The sequence below is a fragment of the Rhinoraja longicauda genome, chromosome 6, assembly GCF_053455715.1.
Source record: "Rhinoraja longicauda isolate Sanriku21f chromosome 6, sRhiLon1.1, whole genome shotgun sequence".
Lineage (NCBI taxonomy): Eukaryota > Metazoa > Chordata > Chondrichthyes > Rajiformes > Arhynchobatidae > Rhinoraja > Rhinoraja longicauda.
In genome coordinates this window covers 34,256,261-34,283,991 of record NC_135958.1, presented here as the reverse complement: position 1 = coordinate 34,283,991, position 27,731 = coordinate 34,256,261, and the positions used below count along the sequence as shown (strand labels likewise).

The window sequence follows — 27,731 nt, the reverse complement described above, 5'->3', positions numbered from 1 at the left end:
CAGACCCCATTGATGTAGAGTGGGTCGTATTCTACACTGGTTTTCCTGAAGTCAATTATAAGTTCCTTTGTTTTGGAGGAGTTCAGGACAAGATTGTTCACTGAACACCATGCTGCCAGCCTTTGGATTTCATCCCTATAGGCTGTCTCATCTCCTTCTGAGATGAGTCCAACCACAGTCGTGTCATCCGCGAACTTGATGATGGTGTTGGTGGGATGGGTGGGGGCGCAGTCGTGAGTGTAGAGGGAGTAAAGGATGGGGCTCAACACACAGCCCTGTGGTGAGCCGGTGCTCAGTGTAATGGTGGAGGAGAGGTGAGGGCCTATTTTGACGGTCTGGGGGCGGTTGGTCAGGAAGTCCTTGATCCATTGTTGATAAACAGCAATAAAAGCTTCCAAAAGTGATGGGAAGACTGGAGGAAAGACTAGGCGCTGAGAGCTCTCTTATACCTGCATTAAGGAGGCAATTAAACACACCTGAGCAATTACAAACGCCTGTGAAGCCATGTGTCCCAAACATTATGGTGCCCTGAAATGGGGGGACTATAAACACAACTGCAATTTCTACATGGTGAAACCAAAATGTATAAAAATGGCCTTTAATAAAATCTGACAATGTGCTCTTTAATCACATGGGATTTTTTTTCTATTACATATCTCAAATTGTGGAGTACAGAGGCAAATAAATAAATGATGGATCTTTGATAGGATGTGTCTATACACTTCAGAATTCATTTTGCTACTACCATCAGCAGTTGTATCATCAATGAAGATAAATGAGCCAGTACCTTCAGCAGCCATACATGCCTTGTCCCAAACATTATGGAGGGCACTATTTATTTGTTACTACAAATTCACTGTGACCTTTAAATGTTTTTAGGTGATGGAAGGCTCTATGAGCTCAGCGATGACATTAACCACTCCTCAGGAACAGGTTGACAGCCTCATTGTGCAGATTGCCGAGGAGAATGGTTTGGAGGTCATGGATCAACTTAACCAACTTCCAGCAGGCGCGGCATCTCTTGGCGAATCCTCGGTACGGGAACATGATAAGGAAGACCTGCTTTCCAGAAGGTGGGTGTGGGAGGGCACAATATCTGAAATAATTGTACTGCAATAATGATATACCTTGCTAACAATCTTATTGTTCTGGCTGCAGCAGAAGTCAGTCAACTGAAACCAACTGCAAAACTGAGCTAGTTTTCTTGGCACTGGCATATTTTATCAAATAAGCATGTTGCAGCTGACATTTGCCTTATTCATTTAATTAAAAAATGCTGTATTCCTTGTCATTAGAACACTATGTAATAAGATTTTTCATTTACTGTAACAGTGATTGCTAAAGTTCCATCTTCTAGCCACCGAGGAGTTGACAATTCCTTTTTGCTCCCCCACATTCCTCTCGAAATCATTTTGTTTAAGGTGGTAATTGTATAATGGTGAAGCTCTATGTGGTATTGCAAGTGTTGCAGAACTGAGTCCCGGGGTTGCAGGTAAATAGTTCCCTGAAAGTGGAGAGACGATACTTTTGTGAAGAAGGCATTTGGTATGCTTGCCTTCATTAGTTAAGGCTATGAATATAGAAGCTGGACGCTATGTTACAACTGTGCTTTGCTGAAACCACACTTGAAGTATTGTACATGATTCTGGTTGCCCAGTAAAAGGGCAAGAACCTGGAAAGGTGTGTGATTCAAGATTCATGAACATATTACCAGGACCAGAGGGCTTGAGTTGTAAGGAGAGGCTGGAATTTTCCCCCTAAAGCATAGGAGATTGAGGATGACCATCTAGAGATGGATGGTCACAATCCTTTTCCCAGGTTATGGGAGTCGAAAACTAGAGGGCTTTGATTTAAGGTGAGAGGGAAAAGATTTAAAAGGGACCCGAGGACAATCTTGTCACGCAGAGGGTGGTGGTGTGTGGAACGAGCTACCAGTAGACGCTGTAGGGGCAGGTGCAGTAACACTGTTTAAAAGGCATTTGGACGAGCATGAATAGAACACGGAAAGAAAATTTTTAGACAATCTGCAGTTTGCTCAGATCTGAGTTGGGCCGAAGGGCCTGTTTCCATGCTGTATGATGCGAAGCAGTTTATGCTGCTGTCTTGTAGCTGCAGTGACCCGGGGTTGATCTTCACCTTGGTGGTGTAAGAAAATAACTGCAGATGCTGGTACAAATCGAAGGTATTTATTCACAAAATGCTGGAGTAACTCAGCAGGTCAGGCAGCATCTCAGGAGAGAAGGAATGGGTGACGTTTCGGGTCGAGACCCTTCTTCAGACTGATGTCAGGGGGGGCGGGACAAAGGAAGGATATAGGTGGAGACAGGAAGATAGAGGGAGATCTGGGAAGGGGGAGGGGAAGAGAGGGACAGAGGAACTATCTAAAGTTGGAGAAGTCGATGTTCATACCACTGGGCTGCAAGCTGCCCAGGCGAAATATGAGGTGCTGTTCCTCCAATTTCCGGTGGGCCTCACTATGGCACTGGAGGAGGCCCATGACAGAAAGGTCAGACTGGGAATGGGAGGGGGAGTTGAAGTGCTCGGCCACCGGGCGATCTCCCTCTATCTTCCTGTCTCCACCTATATCCTTCCTTTGTCCCGCCCCACTGACATCAGTCTGAAGAAGGGTCTCGACCCGAAACGTCACCCATTCCTTCTCTCCTGAGATGCTGCCTGACCTGCTGACTTCAGCATTTTGTGAATAATCACCTTGGTAGTAGTCTGTATGGTATTAACACACATTCTCCCCATGACTGTGTGGATTTCTCCCATTTTCCAAAGATAAACTGATGGATATTGTGAACTAAATGTTTGTATAGTTAAGTGGCAAAAAGAATTAAAGGAAGTTGATGGGCATCTAAGAGAAAGTAAGTTGCAGGGGTGCACGAAAGTAAGTGTGGGGATGTGAGTGGAGGGATTTCTGTGTTTGGAGCCAGCATAAACCCAATGGAAATGTGAGAGGAAAGTACTCTTACATGATTAAATGGTCTATGGCAGGCATTTCTGTTCTGCCTTATCCTACGTGGTCTACTGTGGATAGAAACAAAGAAACATAGAAAATAGGTGCAGGAGGAGGCCATTCAGCCCTTTGAGCCAGCACCACCATTCATTGTGATCATGGCTGATCATCCACAATCAGTAACCTGTGCCCAACTTCTCCCCATATCCCTTGATTCCACTAGCCCCCAGATCTCTATCTAACTCTCTTAAATTCATCCAGTGATTTGGCCTCCACTGTCTTCTATGGCAGAGAATTCCACAAATTCTTAACTCTCTGGGTGAAAAAGTTCCTTCTCGCCTCAGTTTTAAATGGCCTCCCCTTTATTCTAAGACTGTGACCCATGGTTCTGGACTCTCCCAACATTGGGAACATTTTTCATGCATCTAGCTTGTCCAGTCCTTTTATAATTTTATATGTCTCTATAAGATCCCCTCTCATCCTTCTAAACTCCAGTGAGCACAAGCCTAGTCTTTTCAATCTTTCCTCATATGGCAATCCCACCATCCCAGGCACTGCCTAAATTACAAGGATGTCCTTCCTCAAATTAGGAGACCAAAACTGGACACAATACTCCAGATGTGGTCTTACCAGGGCCCTCTATACAACTGCAGAAGAACCTCTTTACTCCTATACTGAAATCCTCTTGTTATGAAGGCCAACATGCCATTAGTTTTTTTCACTGCCTGCTGCACCTGCACGCCAACTTTCAGTGACTGGTGTGCAAGGACACCCAGGTCTCGCTGCACTTCCCCCTTACCTATCCTGACACCATTGAGATAATAATCTGCCCATCATCTCTATTCCGCGCCTACGGTTCTTGTTCTCGCCATGCTGCAATCACACTTTACATTTATTGTCGTCTGCTATTCCACTCAAATGACCACATTCTTATTGTAAATAGTGTTCATCCCCAGAATTGATTACCATGTATTCGCTTCTTGTCACTATCTGAAATGGAAGTTTCTTGCATTCTTATCAGTCTTTTAAAAATAAATAGGATTCACGTGGTGCCTCGATCAGCTATTGGGCATGATTAGCTCCTCAATTAAGTAAATATAATGTGTAATCACAAATGATGCACTTTATCTTTAAAAACACTCTCAGGAAAAGAAATGCCTTGTTGTCTTAAATGAATGACCCCCCCCCCCGCCCCATTATAAACAGTGACATGTTCTCCCACAATTCGTCATCCTTTTCGCATCCACCCTGTCAACACCCCTTAGAATTTTGTAAGTTTCACTCAAGTTTCTTCACAGTTTGAAACACCAGCAGATATATTTCCAGCCTCTGCAACTTTTCCTCATTGTAACTGACATATTCCAAGTATTAGTGCAGTGAACCTTTTCTGATCTGTTTCTGACACATTAACATCCTTGGGTAAGAAGACCAAAACCGTGTACAAAACTTCAGATGTGATGTCTCCTAATCCCACTAGAACTGAAGTATAGCCTTTTGCATTTGGCTCTCTTAGGAATGCTAACAGAATGTTATTGTTAATTAGGATGTCTGTGCTCGCATCAGCCGTGTGCATAAGTAAGCAGTTTTAGTTGCATTGGCTTATTCTTCAAATTTTAAGTACATTTTGAGTTTGTAAATAAAATGCAGCTTTGACGTGTTGACCTGAGGAATGAGTTAAGAGCTGTTGTTGAGAAGTAATTGAATGAGTTGGAATTAATTAGAAGTAGTTGGCCCACCCTCCACTATCTCAATGCATTGCATGCTTGAAAATAATTCATATCATTGAGAAGCATTTTCCAATGATTGAGAGAATTCAGTGACAAAATCATTGACCTGTTATTCAGCAAAGTGGGTATTTCTGTCCTATTAAAAGTAGAATGATGGCTTGTTTAGTTTTAAATTTGAGACCAATGCATTTTGCTCACTGGCTTCAAAGAAAACAAGCAAGGCAGGTCAATGAAATTACAATCCACTCAGTTCGGTCCAACGTATTGATCAGCATTTCTTTCCCTTCCCTGCCAATATATACATTAATGACTTTGATGAAGGGATTAAAGGTACCATTAGCAAATTTGCAGATGATGCAAAGCTGGGTGGTAGTGTGAACTGTGAGGAAGATGCTATGAGGTTGCAGGGTGACTTGGACAGGTTGTGTGAGTGGGCGGATGCATGGCAGATGCAGTTTAATGTGGATAAGTGTAAGGTTATCCACTTTGGTAGTAAGAATAAGAAGGCAGATTATTATCTGAATGGTGTCAAGTTAGGAAAAGGGGACGTACAACAGTGTCCTAGTGCATCAGTCACTGAAAGGAAGCATGCAGGTACAGCAGGCAGTGAAGAAAGCCAATGAAAGTTGGCCTTCATAACAAGAGAAGTTGAGTATAGGAGCAAAGAGGTCCTTCTGCAGTTGTATAGGGCCCTAGTGAGACCGGACCTGGAGTACTGTGTGCAGTTTTGATCTCCAAATTTGAGGAAGGATATTCTTTCTATTGAGGGCGTGCAGCGTAGGTTAATTCCCGGAATGGCGGGACTGTCATATGTTAAAAGACTGGAGCGGCTAGGCTTGTATACACTGGAATTTAGAAGGATGAGAGGGGATCTTATCGAAATATATGATTATTAAGGGTTTGGACACATTAGAGGCAGGAAACATGTTCCCAATGCTGGGGGAGTCCAGAACCAGGGGCCACAGTTTAAGAATAAGGGGTAGGCCATTTAGAACGGAGATGAGGAAAAACTTTTTCAGTCAGAGAGTTGTAAATCTGTGGAATTCACTGCCTCAGAAGGCAGTGGAGGCCAAGTCTCTGAATGCATTCAAGAGAGAACTAGATAGAGCTCTTAAGGATAGCGGAGTCAGGGGGTATGGGGAGAAGGCAGGAACAGGGTACTGATTGAGAATGATCAGCCATGATCACATTGAATGGTGGTGCTGGCTCGAAGGGCCGAATGGCCTACTCTTGCACCTATTGTCTATTGCCAACTTACGTGTCTGTTAAAAATGCCTCTTGAATGTTACTATCATATCTGCTTTTGCCACCAACCTCTCTCTTTCCCACCCTCCGTCTCGCCCCCCCCCCCCCTCCCGGTGTGTTTCAGGCGCCTACCACTCAGATTTTTTTTTAAAATCCTTGATAAAATCTCTTTTAAACTTTCTCCCTCTTATCCTAAAGTTTTTCCCTCAGGCATTGGACATATCCAGTCTGGGGAGAAAAAAAGACTATCTCTGCCCTTCATAATTTTGTATATTTTTATCAGATTGCCCCTTGGCCTCCAATGCTCCAGGGGAAAAAATCCAAACGTCATTATGATTGAAAGACACACAGTGCTGGAATAACTCAGCAGGGCAGGCAGCATCTCTTCCTGACCTGCTGCGTACTCTGGTACTTTGTCTTTGGTAGAGACCAGCATTTGCAGTTCCATGTTATTACGTGATGTCCATGTCATTAATACTCTGATCCAGGCGACACCCTGGTGAACCTCTTCTGCACCATCTCCAAAGCCTCCATATCTTTCTTATACTCTACTGTTAAAATGTTCACTGAAATGATACTACCTACCTTCACTGTTAAAAATGGGTTTGAGTGGAAGATATTTTTACTTGTAGTTAGCTGTATTTTTTTAGCTTTCTTTATAAAAATCTGAACTGCAATGTGAATAAATTATTTTAATATTATTTTAATATTTACTGTTTTGTGTATTTTCATTTTTATTTTTCAGATTGGCTGCTTTGAGGAATTGAAGACTGGATTGCCATGTAATCCAAAAAGACAGTGTGTAATCTTCCAGTACCCTTTTCACACGGCCCCAATGGCACTAAACTGCAACGTGTATAATGCCCCAAAACGCAGTGTCGGTAACTAGATGGATAGGCTACTTTCACATTTAAACCTGGGAGTCTGATCTGACTTGAAAATAATTTGTTCATTAAAGTGTGTTTTTAAGAGAGATCGGGACATCAAAGTTAACATTGCCATTAATGAAATGATTTTTTTGAGCAGGCACAACCCCATGCTTCTATATCAATATGATGTACAGATGCAAAATAATTCATTCTTCGGATCCGCAGGGAATATAGCATAATCACTTCTAGTCTCATCTCTGAGACCAGCTCGACTTGAATATTGCTAAGACCATATTTTCATAATGCTCAGAATCAGTGACCATATTTTTCTGAAATGCTGGAACAACTTAAGTCTGCAGATTATTGAATTGTGGAATTTTGCAAACAAAAGAAAGCATTAAATATCCAAGGATGTCAAAATATATGAGAGTGAATATGTCCTGCAGGATATGTGTTGCCTTGCTGTTAACTGTCACTCTCGGTCTTGGAAACCCAGTAAAATGTTATGGCATCTTCTGTGCATGAGCTATTGAGCTAGAGGCTCCAAACAAGTCAAGTCAAGTCAAGTCAATTTTATTTGTATAGCACATTTAAAAACAACCCACGTTGACCAAAGTGCTGTACATCTGATTAGGTTCCAATGGGGAAAAAAAAAGTGGTGATGGATTCTGCTAGTCTGTTCTATTGTAGTAAATGGGGTTTTGTGCTTTTCTGGAAAGGCATGGTTTTGACTGATGTGCATTATGTCTATATAATTTGAGACTGCCGATAGTTTGTACAGTTGCTCTTGTAATCTCTAATATTTATAGACATTTATTATCAAGTAACAGCCATTGGTCAGTTAACAATCAAGAAAACTAATACTAGCAGCTATAAATTTGAACAAAATTTTGATTTTATTTAAGTGCCACCTAATGCAAGAGATTTCAGATACTGGAATCTTGAGCCAAAAACAGTGCTGGAAGTACTCAGCAGATCAGGCACTATGTTTTTTTTTCCTCTTAATACCTGCCTTGTTTTTGCTTAATGTTTCCTGCGTTAATTTTCTTAATATTAGTCATGCATACTGATTGCAGTTAATCTAGAATGTTTATCGGGAGTAACTGAAATCTCTTGAGGAAAATAACAGATTGTGTACAGTATAAATGACTTGCAAGGACTTGTAAAATGTAATTTGAATATGTGCATTTCAGTCTTGAAGGTGCTAAATTATTCAAATGGGTAAGGGTAAACAAAAGTGACGTTAAAAATCACAATGCCTTTCTGTGGGTGTCCAGGAATAGCTAGGGAGTGACATTTTGTAAAGCTTTAGGAAATTATCCTTCAAAGATAAATATTTTGGAAAAGTTAATGTCGTATTGGAAATATGCAAGTTATCCTCTCTTGCGTACTCTTATGTTATGTCATTAAAATGCCTTGCCCTCCATGCAAAATCTTGTGAGAAATGCCTTGGGATTCGATAACCGTTGTGCAGCAGTGAATTTGCTAATCTAAAAGGTGCCCTAAATTCATTCAGATGTGCCCAGTGTCTGTTTATTTAGAATCTAATCACATTTCAAAAACAACCAAATCTGTTTCAATGTTGGAAATCAACAGTCTACATTTTTAGGACCAATACTACGAATGCAGCATGTTGTACATGTTAAGAAATTAAGATTTAGAGACACATCTCTTCCGAAACCAGTTGTGATTTTGCTGAGCTGCATTTTTATTATACTAAAATTGTCAAAAATAATAAGGAAATCAATTCTGTCTTATTGGCTAACTTGAAAACCATCACCTTTGAATGGCCAACCTGTTCCAGTCAGGCTTTGATTTTCCTATCATTTTAACTGAAATATAATATTGCCTTTGAATTAATTTGATGCAACCCAGTTCCAGGAATGCCTATATGATTAAGGATGCTGACGTAAACTCGAATAATATGAAAATGTGCCTGCACCATGAAGCTTATTTCTTCTTCAAATGCATGTGGATCTGAAAGGCCTAAATATGGGAAGTGCTTTAAAAATATTTCTCCTGTGGTTCACTCTTGTATTTTTATTTCTCAAAATGGCAAAATGCGTTTATTTGTACTTTGGACACTTCCAAACATTTGAAGATGTGTCGGTTTCATTTTAATTAATACTCATTTAAAATAAATGTATTCTGTTGGTGTATAGAATGGTTGAGTGTAATATATTGGTTGGTTAAGGCTCTTATCTTTTTTGTGATGGATTATTTTGATTAATGTGGAAGGTGACATTTGAAATTTTGCTTCTAATGTTTATATTTTGAAATAAAGAATTGAAATTCCATGGCCTAGTTTTTAATCAGTGTGGGAAGAATGAATGTTAGCAGCATCTGCCACAAGGGGGTGCATGTGCATCAGATTTAGCTGGCCATTGAGCATGCAAACCCATGTAATTGGATTGACAAAAGTTCACGTTACAGAAGTAAAATTAGGCCATTCGGCCCATCGTCTATAACCCTTAACCCTTAACCCTTGACACCCCTTCTAATCAAGAATTTGTCTATCTCTGCCTTAAAAATATCCACTGATGTGACCTCCACAGCCCTCTGTAGCATTAAGTTCCACAGATTAACTACACTCTGACTAAAGAAGTTCCTCCTCATCTCCTTTCTAAAAGAGCACTCTTTAATTCTGAGGCTATGACCTGTTGCCATAGATTCTCCCACCAGTGGAAACATCCTTTCCTCATCCACTCCATGCCTTTCATTATTCTGTAAAAGGTTATCAGGCCACATGAATTACAGTGCAACACCTGCTCTTGAACAGAACAACTTTGCTGGACTGCTATTTTGTTAAGATTACTTTATCTAATAGAACAGTTTAAATTTTTAAATCGGTGTTGGTTTTTATTGTCAGGTACTGAGATTGAGTGAAAGACTTGTTTTGCATGCTATCAAACTAAATTATACAATACGTGAGTACAATCAAACTAAATATTATTATAACAGCTCATGCAAAAAGAGAAAGGAAAGAGTGCAGAACGTAGTGTTACAGCCACAGGGAAACTAATTAAATAAGTGCAGGGGCTGCAGGGAGCAGAATAGATCCTTGGCTGATGAGAGGTCCATTCAAGAATTTGTTAGTGGGGAAACAGCTGTTCTTGAAACTGATGGTTTGTGCTTTGAAACTTGTGTATCTTCTGCCAGAGGGGAGAAGAAAGAATGACCAAGGTGTGAGCGGTTCTTGATTATGTTGTCTGATTTCCAGAGGCAGCAGAAGGTATGGTGGGGAGGCTGGCCCGGCACAATGTGCTTGTGTTTATATCTTTGTAACTTCTTGCAGTCTTGGGCAGGGCAGTTGCCAAATCAAGCTGTGATGCATCCTGATAGAATGCTTTCTATGGTGCGTCAAAATAGGAAGAGTCAATGGGGACCTGCTGAATTTCATTGGCCTTTTGAGGAACGAGAGGCATTAGAGTGCTTTCTTGGTGAGGAGATATTTATTTATATAGGCTGAAAGACTATTTTAGACTATCTTAGTAGTTCTTGCATCTTGTAAATTGAAAAATGCAGTATTTTAACATTAATGTTTTTAATTTTGCATTCTATTTTAATCTTTCAATGAAAATGTACTTATTAATCACATGTAATTTGATTTGCGTGTCCTTTGGTTTATCAGACATTGCTTTTCTTATCAAGTAAAGTTCATGTTTTTGCACTTATAATTGGAACCTTGATTCCTTCCACAGAGATCTTCACTTGGCGTAATGCCAACTGTATAAAAACTAGTTGTTTAGACTGGTGTCATTTTACTGTTGATCAGTTTAGATAGTGTGATATTAGAATTTATATCCAAACACTAAGTGCGAAGGATGTACTTGGCCAATGTAAAACAATAACAATTTGATTCAATAGTAGCCTGAATGGATGTGGACCTAATGAAGTTGTGATTAGTGGTTTTTGAATCGTGATTGTCACCCCTAATCTTGCTTGCAAGCTACTTTCTCAAAACATTCCTTTATTAAATACAAAAAAGGCTTGCATAAAATTGGTTTTAAATGTATTTTTTATTTTTAAATGCTACAACTTGGAACAGTTGAGATCGCTTCAGATATTTAGTTTGGAAATACTGCTGGAAACAGGCACTTTGGCCTACTGCGTCCACGCCGACCATCGATCACCAGTTCACACTAGTTCTATGTGATCCTGCTTTCCCTACACATTGTGGGCAATTTACAGAGGCCAATTAACCTGCAGACCCACACATCTTTGGGATGTGTGAGGAAACCCATAAGGTCACAGAGTACCAACTCTACACAAAGCACCCAAAATCAGGGTCGAACCCGGGTCTCTGGTGCTGTGAGGCAGCAGCTCTACCAGCTGCACCACTGTCCTGTCAATCTTGGGCAGAATTATCTTTGGAAATTAATGTTTTTATTTTATGGGTTTTTGTCAAGGAGGTAAGCAGATTAGGTGTTGACAGAATACTGGAATGAATATTTATACAATCGCATTGAGACGATTCATTCCTCAAAATAAACGGTCTAGGTGTAGACCTTTTGGCTTCAAGCTTGCACCAGCATTCAACAATATCACAGCTAATCTGCCTCAAATGACAATTTTCTGCCCTATTTATGAATCTCTAGATTCTTTTAATATCCTGAAATCTATTAATCTCCTGGCAGGCAGGTTTGCCGGTGCTACTTGGGTGGTTTTCAATTAGATTGGCGGGGGGGTGGGATCCAATGTACGCGAGAGGCTGGAAGTTGGATTGGAAGGTGATGAAAGTAAGTTCAGTGGTCAGGAAAGGCAGAAGCACATCAGGGAGTGAAGAAGGATTGTTGGATTGAATTGGACGTATTAGTACGAGAGGCCTGGCGGGTAAGGTGGATGAACTTGGGGCATGGATAGGTGCGTGCAACTGGGACGTTGTAACCATTACTTAAACATAGAACTAAGAGGGATGGGACTGACGGCTTAATGGTCCAGGGTACAAATGCCAAAGGCAAGATAGTGATGGGAGTAAAAGAGGAGGGGTGTTGCTTTATTGATTAAGGAGAATGTCACGGTAGTAGTCCGGGATGACATTAATGATGGTTCATCCAATGAGGCTATATAGGTGGAGCTGAGAGATAAAATAGACCTTATTTGGGAATGTATTATGGGTCCCCAAATACTCAACAGGAATTAGAAGAAAAAATATGTTAGAATTTTGCAGGCAGTTGCAAGACTAATAGAGTTGTCGCACCAGGGGATTGTAACTTTCTGAAAATGATCTGGGACAGTCAAGGTGCCAAGGGCTTAGATAGGATGGAATTCGTCAAATGTGTGTAGGAACGTTTCCTCAGGCAATGTGCAGAGGCCCACACAAGGGAAAAGGCAATGCTTGATTTACTCTTAGGAAATTAGGAAGGGTAAGTGACCGAAGTGTCATTGGACGTTACTTTGGGATCGTTGACCGCAGTTCTATTAGCTTTAAAATAGTTATGGGTAAAGGTTGGGCGGCCTGCAAGTTAAAATTGTGAAATCAGGCAAGGCCAACTTTGATGGTAGTAAACAGGTGCTTCCAATAGCAGTGTAACCAAAACCGAACACACTACTCCAAATGCGGCCTCACTACATTCATCTTCTACTCTCAGTACCCTAACTTATTAAGATCAATATACCAAAACCCTTCATGATCGGCCTACCTGGCCATCTGCCCATCTTTTACACTCCCCAGGGTCTGTCATTCACGGTCTCGGACCAGATTGACTTCCCAAAATGCAGCACCTCACCCTTCATTAAATTCCGCATTAAACTTCATTAGCCATTCCTCTGCCCATTTGCCCAACTGATCAAGATCCTGCTGTAACTTTTGGTAACCATATTTGTTCTCTTTTTTGTTATCTTTGAATGTATTAATCACGCCTTATACATTCTCATCCAAATCATTGATATAAACCACAAACAGTAATGCACCCTTCCCGAGGCACACCACTAGTTACAGGCAGCATCTCTGGAGAGACAGAATGGGTGACATTTCAGGTTGAGACCCTTCATCATACGTCAGTCACCCATTCCTTCTTTCCAGAAATGCTGCCTGTCCCACTGAGTTACTCCAGCATTTTGTGTCTATCTCCGGTGTAAACCACCATCTTGCAGTTCCTTCCTACACTAGTTACAGGCCTCCAGTCCAAGAAACAATTTTCCTCCATCACCCTCTCCTTCCTTCCAATGAAGCCAGTTATCTGATCAGTCAGCTGGCTAACCCTGGATCCCATGCTATCTAACCCTCCAGTGCAATTTACCATGCGGAACCTTCTGGCTGCTCACAGCCTTATGGTGAGGAAGAGCCATTTGATACCATGTGTAGGAAGGAACTGCAGATGCTGGTTTATACCAAAGATAGACACAAAATGCTGGAGTAACTGCGGAACAGGCAGCGTTTCTGGATAGAAGGAAAGGGTGACGATTTGGGTCGAGACCCTTCCTCAGACTGCCATTTGATAGCATTGTTTACTAAGGGTTCTTTGCAGATGTTTGATTAGGCAGCATTAGCGGGATTGGATCTTCCTGTGAAAAGCAAATGCCACATGGTAAAGTAGATGCCAATGCTGCACTTGTACTGGAACAAATTAGCTCCAGGCACAGCTAGTTCTGCAGAGTATTATTACAGCTGGGATGTGACTGGGCCCCATTGTCTTTGCTCTATCTGGTGCTGTCAGCCAAGTCTTGCTATCACATGGCATGAACTGAAATAGTGAATTGGTGATGACAGTCTGAGGCCCAGATGGATCATCTCTTCAGCATTTCTGGTTGAGCATGGTTACGAATGTTTCAAACTTGAGTATAAGGCACATATGCTGGGTGCTGCCACTGTTGAAGATGAAGATGTTGGAACCATCTTCTTCAATTAATTATTTAACTGTCCTCCATGATTCGCAACTAGATTTGGTTGGGCTGAAAATTCCAAAAAAGGACTTGTCCTTGTATGCGTCTGGAACATGGACTACATACAGTCAACATTCAGTGTGAAGTTACAACAGATGCTACTGTAAGATATTACAGGAGAGGCATGTAGACAGAATCAGAGATAAGTTTCAGTCAAGCAATGGTCAGTGTGGGTCTTTATTTTACAAAAGCACACTGCATACTCGCACATATTCACGAGATTGCCAAGATATGAATACATCTCATGACTCCAATCATACCATCTGGTGCACTCAGTTCTTAAAGGTACAGTTGCCATTTTATACATCACAGCTACCAATGCAAAATCCTCCATTTTGCTGGAAGGAGCAGCAAACTGAGGTCAGTGCTATTTGCCAGGTTATTCTGTTGGCTCCATTGCCTGACACAAGATTCCAGAAAACAATGCCCTTTCCTGAGCCCTCTCACAGAAAGAGATTACCAGGCAGATATATACAGAGAAAGGTTCAAGGATATGCTCACTACCTCCTTGTCAATATGCTGCACCCCTGCTGATTCTGGGGAGTGTTGGCCCATGATCATTCAAAGGGGTTCATTTGGGATGGTTCTGAGGATGGTTCAATGAAGCCTTGAGTAAGCAATGGAGGGAACACATTACCTCACCACGTTCTGCTCTGACAACCGCTCTGCCTTCTGTGGAAGAGGTCATTGTTACCACAGTGGCCTCATAGGCCAACTCAGGATCCACAGAACCAAAGTGGGAGCGTCCTTGTTCCTGAGAGGGCTGCCTCAGAAGGAGTCGTCTTGTGTTGGATTTTTGAGACGTTGGCACCACATTTGTAGGTGTGCCGCGAGCTGTTCCCATCCTTCTGCACTCAATTAACTGGGGTTGGTTTTCTGCCTCAGTTGTAATGATAGGGTGAGGGGATCGCTGGGCCATGAGCTTATTGATGGTGAAACATCTACTGATGGTGCGCAGTGTTGATGGAAGCAGTTTTAACCTGCCACTCTGCTCTGAGACTCTTCCATTTAGCATCAGTGTGGTGCACCTCTGCATTTTGGACGATGTCCTTGATGTGGCTATGGACTATCCCACAAAAGGTTATACGTGGTTGATTTTTACCAATAATACAGTGGGCAAGTGTATCTGGCACATATCCAGTGCCAAATTATGTTTGCTCAGGCACCCTGGGGTTTTCATTAGCTCAAAGAATGCTAGAGTTATGTTGGCACAAGGTATCGGTTTATTATTGTCACCTGTATTGAGATACAGTGGAAAAACTTTGATAGTATGTGATGCAGTCAAATCATAGTATATATAAAAGAGACAATGTGCTGGAGTAACTCATCAGGCCAGGCAGCATCTCTGGAGACCATGGATAGGTGACGTTTCAGGTCAAGACTCTTCTTCAGACTGACCTGGTGAGTTACTCCAGCACTTTGAGTCCTTTTGCATATTAACCAGCATCGGCAGTTCTTTGTTCCTACATATGAGCATAATCAAGCCAAATACAAGTACAACAGGTCCTGCAAAGAGAACATTACCAGAATGCAGAATATAGTTTTTGAGTGTTTATAGAATCACAGTTACAGAGAAATGCGGATCAAATAACAAGTGCAAGTGGTGCAGCGAGTTAGTTCAAGAGATTGATCACCCTTGGCTTATGAAGAGGCTGCATAATCTTGAGTGAAACAAAAACCTGCGTGAGGAACTCAGCGGGTTAGGTAGCATCTGTGGGGAGAAATGGACAAATTATGTTTTTTGGGTCAGGACCTTTTATCAATATTTTTGTTGTTGTTGTATTCATATTGTAGCTTGGAGATGGCCTTTTCAGAACAAATGTTTTGACAGTGCAGGCCAGGCAGCATCTCTGGAGAACATGGACAGGTGACGTTTCGGGTCAAGACCCTTCTCCAGAGAAGCTGCCTGGCCTGCTGGGGTACTCCAGCACTTTGTGTCCATCTGTGTGTGCATCAATCAGCACCTGCAATTCTTTGTTTATAAGAATTTTGACATTCTGATTCGCCTTAATTATAACGGAATGTTTAGATAAATAAAGGGATCAAAATAAGGACATTGTACGACGTGACTGCATTTGGAAAGTTATCAAGTTCTGAAATATCCTGCCAGAGTGTTGATGGCATCTGACGAGAAAGACGTATGGTGAAAGAAACATCCATACAAACACAAGCGACTTAAAAACTGATGGTTAAACGCATGGCTGAGGAAAAGATCTGAGCGTTCGACGTTGAAGTAGGTCTTGAAGTTGCAGAGGTATGGATGAGAAACAAGACAGTTATTGTGGTTTGGGCTGGCCTGACTCCAGGGTTGTGCTTTATTTACCTTGTATCAAGGACCACAGCTTGGTGGCGCTCAGCTCAGCAGACGGTATAAAAAGCCCAAAGGTTTGGGATAGTCCGGACATTGAGTGCAAACGACTGCCTTGTGTTTGTTTTGTCGACATCCATCATGCAGTCGCTGTTTGGTGAAAATAAACGGGAAACACCAGAGGCAATCAAAGCAGAAATTCAAGGTGAGAAATACTGTCGATTACACAGAGTAGACAAGTGTTTTATGGCGCAGTTTCACGTTTAAACGTGTGAGTTGGCATATATGTTATTTGAAGTATAGCCTGGCAGAGGCAATTAACAGTTATACTGCCAGAAAAAATGCATGGATTGCGCGGAAATCCTTAACTACTGAGTTTGACTTGAAAGCCACAGTCTTCTGTGTCAAAATATTCCCCGTCACCTTTAATCTGTGCGACTTGATGTCATTATTCTACTCCCAAAACCAGAAGCTTTAACCGAGCGGCCAGCACTTGCTCGAATCTAAGTAGGACGGGGGAGGAATTAATCTTCATTCCCTCCGGTGATGGTATGATTTATAGACAATAGACAATAGGTGCAGGAGGAGGCCATTCGGCCCTTCGAGCCAGCACCGCCATTCAATGTGAACATGGCTGATCATTCTCAATCAGTACCCCATTCCTGCTTTCTCCCCATACCCCCTGACTCCGCTATCCTTAAGAGCTGTATCTAGCTCTCTCTTGAATGCATTCAGAGAATTGGCCTCCACTGCCTTCTGAGGCAGAGAATTCCACAGATTCACAACTCTCTGACTAAAAAAGTTTTTCCTCATCTCTGTTCTAAATGGCCTACCCCTTATTCTTAAACTGTGGCCCCTTGTTCTGGACTCCCCCAACATTGGGAACATGTTTCCTGCCTCTAACGTGTCCAACCCCTTAATAATCTTATACGTTTCGATAAGATCCCCTCTCATCCTTCTAAATTCCAGTATATACAAACCTAGTCACTCCAGTCTTTCAACATATGACAGTCCCGCCATTCCGGGAATTAACTTAGTAAACCTACGCTGCACGCCCTCAATAGCAAGAATATCCTTCCTCAAATTTGGAGACCAAAACTGCACACAGTACTCCAGGTGTGGTCTCACTAGGGCCCTGTACAACTGCAGAAGGACCTCTTTGCTCCTCGCTGAGGATCCTTCATTGCTTCTACTCTGGGGCTGTAGAGAGCATCCTGTCCGGCAACATTACAGTCTGGTTTGGGACCAGCTCTGCCCAGGACAGGATGGCCCTGCAGAGAGTAGTGCGTTCGGCAGAACGCACCATGGGAACTACACTCGTCCCCCTGCAGGACCTATACATCAGGAGGTGCAGATCCAGAGCAAGCAAGATCATGAGGGACCCCTGCCACCCCAGTAACGGACTGTTCCAGATGCTACGGTCAGGCAAACGCCTCCGCTGTCACGCTGTGAAAACGGAGAGCATGAGACGGAGCTTCTTCCCACAGGCCATCAGGACTGTCAACTTTGATAACCCCAGAGACTAAATTTTTGTCGACACTTTTTGTGCTATGTTTAGTAACTTATTAACTTTATTTATATGCTGTAACTGTAATTATTTTTGTGCACAACACGCAGGCATTGCCACTTTCATTTCACTGCACATCGAGTATGTGTATGTGACAAATAAATTTGACTTGACTTGACTTGACTTGACTTATCTCTGAAAATATAAAATATATATATTTTTTAATTTCGTATCCATTCAATTGTTGCATAAAATCGAAAGCAAAACACAAAACACGTCGCTTCCATAAAATCTATTGAACTTGCAAGGTTTTCCTCAAGGGGCCACAGTTTAAGAATAAGGGGTAGGCCATTTAGAACTGAGATGAGGAAAAACTTTTTCAGTCAGAGAGTTGTGAATCTGTGGAATTCTCTGCCTCAGAGGGCAGTGGAGGCCAATTCTCTAAATGCATTCAAGAGAGAGCTAGATAGAGCTCTTAAGGATAGCGGAGTCAGGGGGTATGGGGAGAAGGCAGGAACGGGGTGCTGATTGAGAATGATCAGCCATGATCACATTGAATGGCGGTGCTGGCTGAAGGGACGAATGGCCTCCTCCTGCACCTATTGTCTATTGTCTATAACACGAATGTACAGCAAATTCTGTCCTCCAAGTTTAGCTGATGGGACGCCACCACGCATTCTTATGATTGCATTGTATTTGCATTTATAACTCATGCCAGTTATTTTCACAAGTTTTACCAAATAATAATGTTGCTTAGAAATGAAGGCATTTGTGGAGTTCGCATTGAAATAGCCTATTTGGATATTCATATGCCATTTATTTACCATGTGCTGTGACTTTTGACCTATCCTTGCAGCTGACACTTTTAAGCGTTAATTGTTATCCACAGAGGATGTTTGGTTAGAAGTTGCATACTCTCCTGAACAACAATGAAGAGGAGGACGGACACAAAAAGCTGGAGTGACTGTCTCAGTGGGTCAGACTTTTTTTGTGGAATTCTCTGCCTCAGAAGGCAGTGGAGGCCAATTCTCTGAATGCTTTCAAGAGAGAGCTAGATAGAGCTCTTAAGGATAGCGGAGACAGGGGGGTATGGGGAGAAGGCAGGAACGGGGTACTGATTGAGAATGATCAGCTGTGATCACATTGAATGGCGGTGCTAGCTCGAAGGGCCAAATGGCCTCCTCCTGCATCTATTGCGTCTATCTTCGGTTTCAACCAGCATCTGCAGTTCCTTTCCACGCAATGTCGAGGAGGACTTGGGCATCGCTGATTAAATGATGATTGAGAAGCAGAAAAACAATAACCAATTTCAAGGAAAACGAGGCTGATTTTCTCTGCAGAGGTTGTTCATGATGGCCCGTATGGCAGTGATGTTGGTGAACTGGGAAGGTGTGTGTGTGTAGGGTTTGTGATGGAGATGGTCCTGAGAAAAAATGTGATTGTTGAGGATTGAGTTTAGTTTATTGTCACGTGTACTGAGGTACAGTGCGAAGCTTTTTGTTGCGTGCTAACCAGTCAACAGAAAGACCGTGCATGATTACAATCGAGCCATCCACAATGTACAAATACATGATAGAGGGAATAATGTTTAGCGCAAGATAAAGTCTAGTCAAATCCGATCGATACTATCCGATCAAAGATGGTCCGAGGGTCTCCATTGAGACAGAGAGTAGCCCAGGACTTCTCTCTGGTTGTTGCTAGGATGGTGCAGTTACAGGAGTAGTTGACAGGGGCATCCCAGGACAGAGCTGGCCTTCTTGATCAGTTTATGCAGTTGAGATGCTGCTGCTCCAGCAGACCACTCCATAGAAAATGGCTGATGCCACCACAGTATCGAAGAAGGTCCTCACGAGTGCCCCCTCCACTCCAAAGGACCTGAGTCTCCTCAGCAGGTACTGTCTACTCTGGCCTTTCTGATACAGTGCATTAATATTATCAGCCCAGTCCGGTTTATTGTTCAGGTAAACACCCAGGTACTTATAAGAGACCACTTTCTCAATGTCCACTCCCTGGATGTTCACCGGTGTCGAGGGGACGTGGCTGCAACTGCGGAAATCCACCAGCAAGGGCGGCACGGTGGCGCAGCGGTAGAGTTGCTGCCTTACAGCGAATGCGTGACTCGGGTTCGATCCTGACTACGGGTGCCGTCTGTAAGGAGTTTGTACGTTCTCCCCGTGACCTGCATGGGTTTTCTCCGAGATCTTCGGTTTCCTCCCACACTCCAAAGACGTACAGGTTTGTAGGTTAATTGGCTGGGCAAATGTGTGTAAAAAAAAATTGTCCCGAGTGGGTGTAGGATAGTGTTAATGTGCGGAGATCGCTGGGCGGTGCGGACCCGGTGGGTCGAAAGGCCTGTTTCTGCGCTGTATCTCTAAATCTAAATCTAAAATCTAACCTTCTCCCTGGTTTTCCCCGCGTTGATCTGGAGGCGGTTCCGCTGGCACTAGTCCACAAAGTCCTGGGTCAGTTCTCTGTACTCCCCGTCATCGTCGTCTGTGATGAGGCCGACGATGGCAGAGTTGTCAGGGAAATTTTGCAGATAGCAGTTGGCTGAGCTGTGCATGAAGTCTGCAGTGTACAGGGTGAACAGGAAAGGAGCCAAAACTGTTCCCTGCGGAGCCCCTGTGCTGCAGACCACCATGTCAGAAACGCAATTCCTTGTCCTCGCATTCGGTGGGTAGCTGGTGAGGTACTCCAGAATCCAGGTTGTGCGGTGGTGATCCACTCCTGTGTGCTCCAGCTTGTCCCTCAGAAGCACAGGCTGGATGGTGTTGAACGCACTAGAGAAATCAAAGAACACTAAACACTAAACTAAACACTTCACAACTTTTTCAGCAACTCCAAGGCAGAAATCAGCAGCATGATCGAATACTCTCTCTCCACTTGCCTGCATGAGGGCAGCTCTGATAATTCTCTAGAAACTGGACATTGTCTTTTCAAAAACAATCATCCACCATCATAAACAATTATTCCCTTTGCCACCAGAACTCAGTGGCTGTGATGTACAGCATCTGTATGATTCACAGCAGTGGCATTCCATTTCCACTTGGTTGAAGTGGCGTTGCTAAAATTGCCATCTTGAGGCTCCCTGACCGTACCATTGTTAGCATCATCTGGAGAGATGGAAAATGAGAATCTCAATGCTGGATGTTTCAGTAAATCCCTGTCTATCGAGTGGAAATCAGTGGCTCGAGTGGAAGAGACTGCACAGATCTTGGAAGAGGATGTGTGGCTTATTGAGCTGTTTAGTGGCCTGATACTGGCTCAGATTAAGCTGGGTGCTTTGAGGAATGACTGTGTGGAGCCAATTTACAGAGTGTGAAGATTCATTGCATGATGTTGTCTTTGGGTTGGATGTACCAACGTCATCTCACTGCACTGGTCAATAGACAATATAGACAATAGACAATAGGTGCAGGAGTAGGCCATTTGGCCCTTCGAGCCAGCACCGCCATTCAATGTGATCATGGCTGATCATTCTCAATCAGTACCCCGTTCCTGCTTTCTCCCCATACCCCCTGACTACGCTATCCTTAAGAGCTCTATCTAGCTCTCTCTTGAAAGTATTCAGAGAATTGGCCTCCACTGCCCTCTGAGGCAGAGAATTCCACAGATTCACAACTCTCTGACTAAAAAAGTTTTTCCTCATCTCTATTCTAAATGGCCTACCCCTTATTCTTAAACTGTGGCCCCTTGTTCTGGACCATGGTGCGCTAAAGGCCAAGCACTGTAATGGCTGAGCTGCAAGCTGGAAACCACCCAGAGAAGGACGATGAGGGACTTTCTAGCTTTCAAAAGGTCATCCAGAAATGGGAAAGTTTCATTCTGTGAAAGGGAACCAAAATTAGAACCGCAGGGTATGAAATAAAGCACATGTGCAGTCAAGTCGATGGGAAATATTAAGAGAAATGTCTTGACTACTTTGGAAAGCAATGTAAAATTTCAATTAGTTCAGCTCAATCTCAGTTTAGTCTATTGTCGTGTGTACTGAGGTACAGTGAAAAGCTGTTTATTGCATGCTAACTGCAACAGTTCATGAAGTATTAAGAAAACAGAAACGCCAGCAGCTTCTGTCAGTAAAACCGTGGTAATTTCCCCAGAGAAATCCTCCATTCAGTGCATTTTCAAGAGAGACCGCCTTACTTTTCATGGGAGACATGGCTGTGATTTCCACATCCTGAGTCCCTTGGGTGCATTTAAAAAAGAATAAATGGTGAATGCTTATTGTGAATAAATATCGTGGTCTTGTCAATAAATTCTTAATTTTTCTTAATTTGCATGTCCTGTTAATCACAGTGCATTGAATTTCCTTCCTATGATTCTTCTTAAAAGTATGACTGATAAATATAGAATAAGATACCATTTTAACTAATTTTATTTTAACAATAAATAGGTGAAATTCCAAAATGGCTGCACGGGATACTGATTCGAAATGGACCAGGCATACATAAAATTGGAGACACGATCTACAACCATTGGTTTGATGGGTTAGCATTGCTGCATAGTTTCACCTTTCAAAATGGTATGTTAATAAAGAATTAATAAATAGCAGGACCATTACAGATTGTCTTCTCTATCCATTTGTTTAGTAAAATGCTATTCAAGGTAATGAACTGCATGCAACAACTAGATTAACTTTGTTTTAAAGGTTCTGCAGAGATCCAATTAAAAGATTGTTGATGCCTGCCCATAAAGCTCAAGTATGGCACAACTCAAAATGGTTATGCAATATGAATTGATGCAGTAATGGGAACTGTCATATTGGTTAAAGGAATGTTGTCTGAGCTTTATGTTTTGACTGCGTGTTCTGATGGTGATCCGTCTGAAGAAGGGTCTTGACCCGAAATGTCACCCATTCCTTCTCTCCAGAGATGCTGCCTGACCTGCTGAGTTACTCCAGCTTTTTGTGTCTATCTTCTGATACTTATAGTTTGCTTTGGTAGCAGCACATGGGAGGACCAGAGGACATAGGTTTAACGTGAAGAGGAAAAGATTTAATAGGAATCTGAGGGGTAACTTTTTCACACAAAGGGTGGGTGCAAGGAACAAGCTGCCAGAGGAGGTAGTTGAGGTTGGGGTTATCCCAATGTTTAAGAAACAGTTAGACAGGTACATGGGTAGGACAAGTTTGGAGGGGTATGGAGCAAATGCAGGCAGGTGGGGCAGGTGAGACTTGTGTACCTGGGACATGTTGGCCAGTGTGGGCAAGTTGGGCCGAAGGGCCTGTTTCCACACTGTGTCACTGTATGACTCGAGAACTCTATGAGAGGAAATGTGATCTGTCATATGAAGAGAAATGCCGAAGAGTGATAATAAGTGATAATGACCCTTGCGGTTATATTCCCTTGCTCCACTGTGTCCACCTTTGTTTCTTTTGCCAATTGATGTGCCACAGTCAATAGAGAAATACAGTTGGAAGCTTCTTGGCCCATTGTGCCTGTACCAGTTCTCTGGTAAAGCCACCAAATGAGTCTCACCATCCTCATCGGGAAGAAGCAGTGGATTTTAACCTTAAGTTAACCTTAACCTGAAGAGGGCAGCCATGGTAGCGCAGCGGTAGAGTTGCTGCCTTACAGCGCTTGCAACGTCAGAGACCTGGGTTCTATCCCGACTACGGGTGCTGTCTGTACGGAGTTTGTACGTTCTCCCCGTGATCGCGCGGATTTTCTCCGAGATCTTCGGTTTCCTCCCACACTCCAAAAACGTACAGGTATGTAGGTTAATTGGTTTGGTGTATGTAAAATTGTCTCTCGTGCGTGTAGGATAGTGTTAATGTGTGGGGATTGCTGGTCAGTGCGGACTCGGTGGGCCGAAGGGCCTGTTTCCACGTTGTATCTCTGAACTAAACTAAACTTAAAGTGAGGATGGAAGGACTACAAAATTGGCAATAATTTCAAAATTGAAAAGGTGACCTTCGCAAGGAGTAAATAAGTCTGATAGCCTTAAAGCAAGTTTTCTATGCATATACATATGAATGAATTTATACCTCAGTATCCTAATATGTGATAGCACTATTTTCAAATTGACACCAACCCTAAAACTCCAAGAAAATGAAAGTCAATTACTTCCTCTAAAGGGAGAATGGAGGAACAAACAGAATTGGAGCAAGGAGGGATACCATCGTGGGTACAAGTACATGGACATGTTTCACATTGTTTATATGTTTGTCGGCATTCTACCTTGTATTGGGATGAGTATAAGTCAGTCCAAGTGCAATTTGATCATAATAACATTGGAGAAAGACACAAAGTGCTGCAGTAACTCAGCGGGTCAGGCGGTGTCTCTGGAGAAAAAGAATAGGTGAAGTCTTGGGTCGAGACCCTTAAGACTGAGAGTCCGAGAAGAGAGAAACGAGATGTATGAAAAGGTGCAGAACAAATCGGAGCCAGCATAGATGACCAAGGAAAGGTGGAGCCCACAATGGTCCATTGCTGGCTGTGGAAGAGGTGATAACGATGGGATACGAACTGAAACTAACAGGACAACTAGGGTGGGGGAGGGACGGAGAGAGGGGGAATGCCAGGGTTACTTGAAATTAGAAAAAATAATATTCTTACTACCAGGTTGTAAGCTGCCCAAGCAAAGCAAAAATGTTTGGTAACTGGGAAATGGCGAAGGCAGATTGAGGGTAGATGTTCAGCTAAACAATCGCTCAGCTAAACAATCGCTCAGTCTGCACTCAGTCTCTCTGATTTATAGGCGATACCTCCAGTTTCCCTCTCCCCTGACACTCAGTCTGAAGAAGGGTCACAATCCGAAACGTCTCCCATTCCTTCTCTCCAGAGATGCTGCCTGACCTGTTGAGTCAGACAATAGGTGCAGGAGTAGGCCATTCGGCCCGTCGAGCCAGCACCGCCATTCAATGTGATCATGGCTGATCACCCACAATCAGTACCCCGTTCCTGCCCTCTCCCCATACCCCTGACTCCGCTATCATTAAGAGCTCGCTCTAACTCTCTCTTGAAAGCATCCAGAGAATTGGCCTCCACTGCCTTCTGAGGCAGAGAATTCCACAGATTTACAACTCTCTGAGTGAAAAAGTTACTCCAGCATTTTGTGTCTACCTTCGGTGTAAACCAGCGTCTACAGTTCCATCCCACACATTAGTAACGTTGGATGTAGAAGAACTTGTGGCTGGATGAAGCACTGCAAGTGGAGCAGGTCACAGGCTCAAAAGCGTTACGCTATAATCTAAATGTCCAAACCAAGGTTGGGGAATTGAATCATCTTTTCTACAAACCGCAATGGTCACTCACTTTTATATTCTTAAATCCAGGTGAGGTGTTCTACAGAAGCAAATATCTCCAAAGTGATACTTACAAGAAGAATATAGAAGCCAATAGGATTGTCGTGTCGGAATTTGGCACAATGGCTTATCCAGACCCATGCAAGAATATTTTTGCCAAGTAAGAAACGTTGCAATTTTCTAAGTAAGAAAAGAAATGAAATGCCGATACTTTAATTTTCAATTCCATTGATACTACGTAAATAGAAATTTGCAGCCCAAAAGAATCATGACTGGAATGAAAATCGATCCAACTGACCCATCCCTCCTTGCAGCCTTGTGACTTCATCTGCTTCAAGCATTTCTTCTATTCTCCCTTGTAAGCCAAAGAATGAAATCTTTGATGGTAGATGGCTGTCCTCCATCAAAGCATTTCTCCCAACCTTTTGGAAGGTAGACACAAAATGCTGGAGTAACCCAGCGGGTCAGGCAGCATCTCTGGAGAGAAGGAATGGGTGATGTTTCGGGTGGAGACCCTTCCTCAGCCTGACCCGCTGAGTTACTCCAACATTTTGTGTCTACCTTCGGTTTAAACCAGCATCTGCAGTTTTCTTTCCTACATGTCTCCCAACCTTTCGCTTCCTTGGTGTTGATTTTAAATTATTTTTCCGAAGTCGCAAACACATGTTCCAAGCTGCGTAGCTCAGAACTATCAGAACGTAAGCATTTTTGTTCAACTGTTTGCTGAGGGGCAAAATGAAAGAGTGATGAGAGCACCTCAAGGCTAATCCTTCTTGTTTTCCAAACATTTAGCAAAATTGATCCAGATTACAATAAATTATTTAAAGCAAGAGCAAATGTTGAGATGATGACTTTCTTTTTTTTAAATTTAAATTATTTTTTTTATTTAAGTTTTAACAGAACTCATACATTTTACATTTCATAGTAAGCAATAATAACTACATTATAAATTCGATTATACACGTATTGTTCTGTATTATCTCCCCTCCCACACCCCCCCTTGCCCCCACCCCCCAGTTAAAAAGAAGGAAAAAGAAAAAGAAAAAGAAAGAGAGAAAGAAAGAAACCTGGAGTCCAGATGATGACTTTCTGTAGTTTGAGTGGTATCCATTAAACCTAATTTTGTTTTTCAACTGTAATCTTTCTGTTCATACTCTCATAGTTTCACCTGAATCATTCTTTGGATTATCTTAAGGTAATTTGTCTGCTGAACTGCAGAGACCTGTGCAGTCAATTGTTTCTTAAAAGTACCCTCACTAATTTTAAATCACATAGGCTTAGGTTCACCAGGTTAATTCCCAGGATGGCGGGACTGTGGAGAATTCCTGGGAATTAACCTGGTGAACCTACGCTGCATCATTCAATAGCAAGAATGTCCTTCCTCAAATCAGGAGGCCAAAACTGCACGCAATGCTCCAGGTGTGGTCTCACCAGGGCCCTGTACAACTGCAGTAGGACCTCCTTGCTCCTGTACTCAAATCCTCTCGCTATGAAGGCCAACATGCCATTTGTTTTTTTCCCTGCCTGCTGTACCTGCATGCTTACTTTCAGTGACTGATGTACAAGGACACACAGGTCTCGTTGCACCTCCCCTTTTCCTAATATCATCACTAATTATAATAAACTAACAGGGCAGCACAGTGCAGCAGCGGTAGAGTTGCTGCCTTACAGCGCCAGAGACCCGGGTCCGACCCTGACTGCGGGTGCTGTTTGTACGGAATTAGTACGTTCTCCCTGTGACCGCGTGGGTTTTCTCCGGGGACCTCCGGTTTCGTCCCACATTCCAAAGATGTGCAGGTTGGTAGGTTAATTGGCGTCTGGAACTTGTCCCCAGTGCATAGGATAGAACTAGTGTACGGGGTGATCGATGGGTGGAGTGGACTCGATGGACTGAAGGGCCTGTTTCCACGCTGTATCTCTAAACTAAATGGATGATAATTATTAGAATGATTAACGTATCCCTCTTCATTTCCCAAAACCAATTTATTCGTATGGTTGAATAAATTGTTTCTTTGTAATCTGACTCAAAATAGAAAAATAAATGAATAAAAATAAAAAAGTGCTCCTGTTTGTTATTATTTTCAGAGCATTTTCCTATCTTACGCACGTTATTCCTGATTTCACTGACAATTGTTTGATTAACATAATCAAATATGGTGAGAATTACTATGCTTCATCAGAAGTCAACTACATCAGAAGAATAGATCCACGATCACTGGAGACATTGGAAAAGGTGAAGCATTTGACTTGTGAACTGCTTGATATTTCATTACAATTGTTGAACTGATATGCATCTCAAAGTTTGAAGTGACCTCTATGTCCGAATTAAACTAGTGCCAGGGTAATTTATGAGTGTTTTGCAAGTTGGCATGACATTGAATTTCAGAAGTGTAGACAATAGACAATAGACAATAGGTGCAGGAGTAGGCCATTCAGCCCTTCGAGCCAGCACCGCCATTCAATGCGATCATGGCTGATCACTATCAATCAGTACCCCGTTCCTGCCTTCTCCCCATACCCCCTCACTCCGCTATCCTTAAGAGCTCTATCCAGCTCTCTCTTGAAAGCATCCAACGAACTGGCCTCCACTGCCTTCTGAGGCAGAGAATTCCACACCTTCACCACCCTCTGACTGAAAAAGTTCTTCCTCATCTCCGTTCTAAATGGCCTACCCCTTATTCTCAAACTGTGGCCCCTTGTTCTGGACTCCCCCAACATTGGGAACATGTTATCTGCCTCTAATGTGTCCAATCCCCTAATTATCTTATATGTTTCAATAAGATCCCCCCTCATCCTTCTAAATTCCAGTGTATACAAGCCCAATCGCTCCAGCCTTTCAACATACGACAGTCCCGCCATTCCGGGAATTAATCTAGTGAACCTACGCTGCACGCCCTCCATAGCAAGAATATCCTTCCTCAAATTTGGAGACCAAAACTGCACACAGTACTCCAGGTGCGGTCTCACCAGGGCCCGGTACAACTG

At 42.7% G+C, this 27,731-nt stretch overlaps 2 protein-coding genes across 3 annotated transcripts in view; both read left to right on the top strand.

Moving 5' to 3' along the window:
* Positions 1 to 9,095, top strand: part of chmp1a (charged multivesicular body protein 1A) — a 43,318-nt gene extending 34,223 nt beyond the window's left edge. For both annotated transcript variants that reach the window (XM_078400774.1, XM_078400776.1), the window contains exons 6-7: positions 880 to 1,073; positions 6,677 to 9,095. In XM_078400774.1, coding sequence (XP_078256900.1) covers positions 880 to 1,073; positions 6,677 to 6,698 — 216 coding nt within the window. In that variant the 3' untranslated portion in view covers positions 6,699 to 9,095. The remainder of the gene's footprint in view (positions 1 to 879; positions 1,074 to 6,676) is intronic.
* Positions 9,096 to 16,071: 6,976 nt separating this feature from the next.
* Positions 16,072 to 27,731, top strand: part of LOC144594711 (beta,beta-carotene 15,15'-dioxygenase-like) — a 35,937-nt gene continuing 24,277 nt past the window's right edge. The window contains exons 1-4 of the mRNA XM_078401554.1: positions 16,072 to 16,198; positions 21,894 to 22,022; positions 24,777 to 24,906; positions 26,832 to 26,979. Of these exons, the coding sequence (XP_078257680.1) occupies positions 16,135 to 16,198; positions 21,894 to 22,022; positions 24,777 to 24,906; positions 26,832 to 26,979 (471 nt within the window). The 5' untranslated portion in view covers positions 16,072 to 16,134. The remainder of the gene's footprint in view (positions 16,199 to 21,893; positions 22,023 to 24,776; positions 24,907 to 26,831; positions 26,980 to 27,731) is intronic.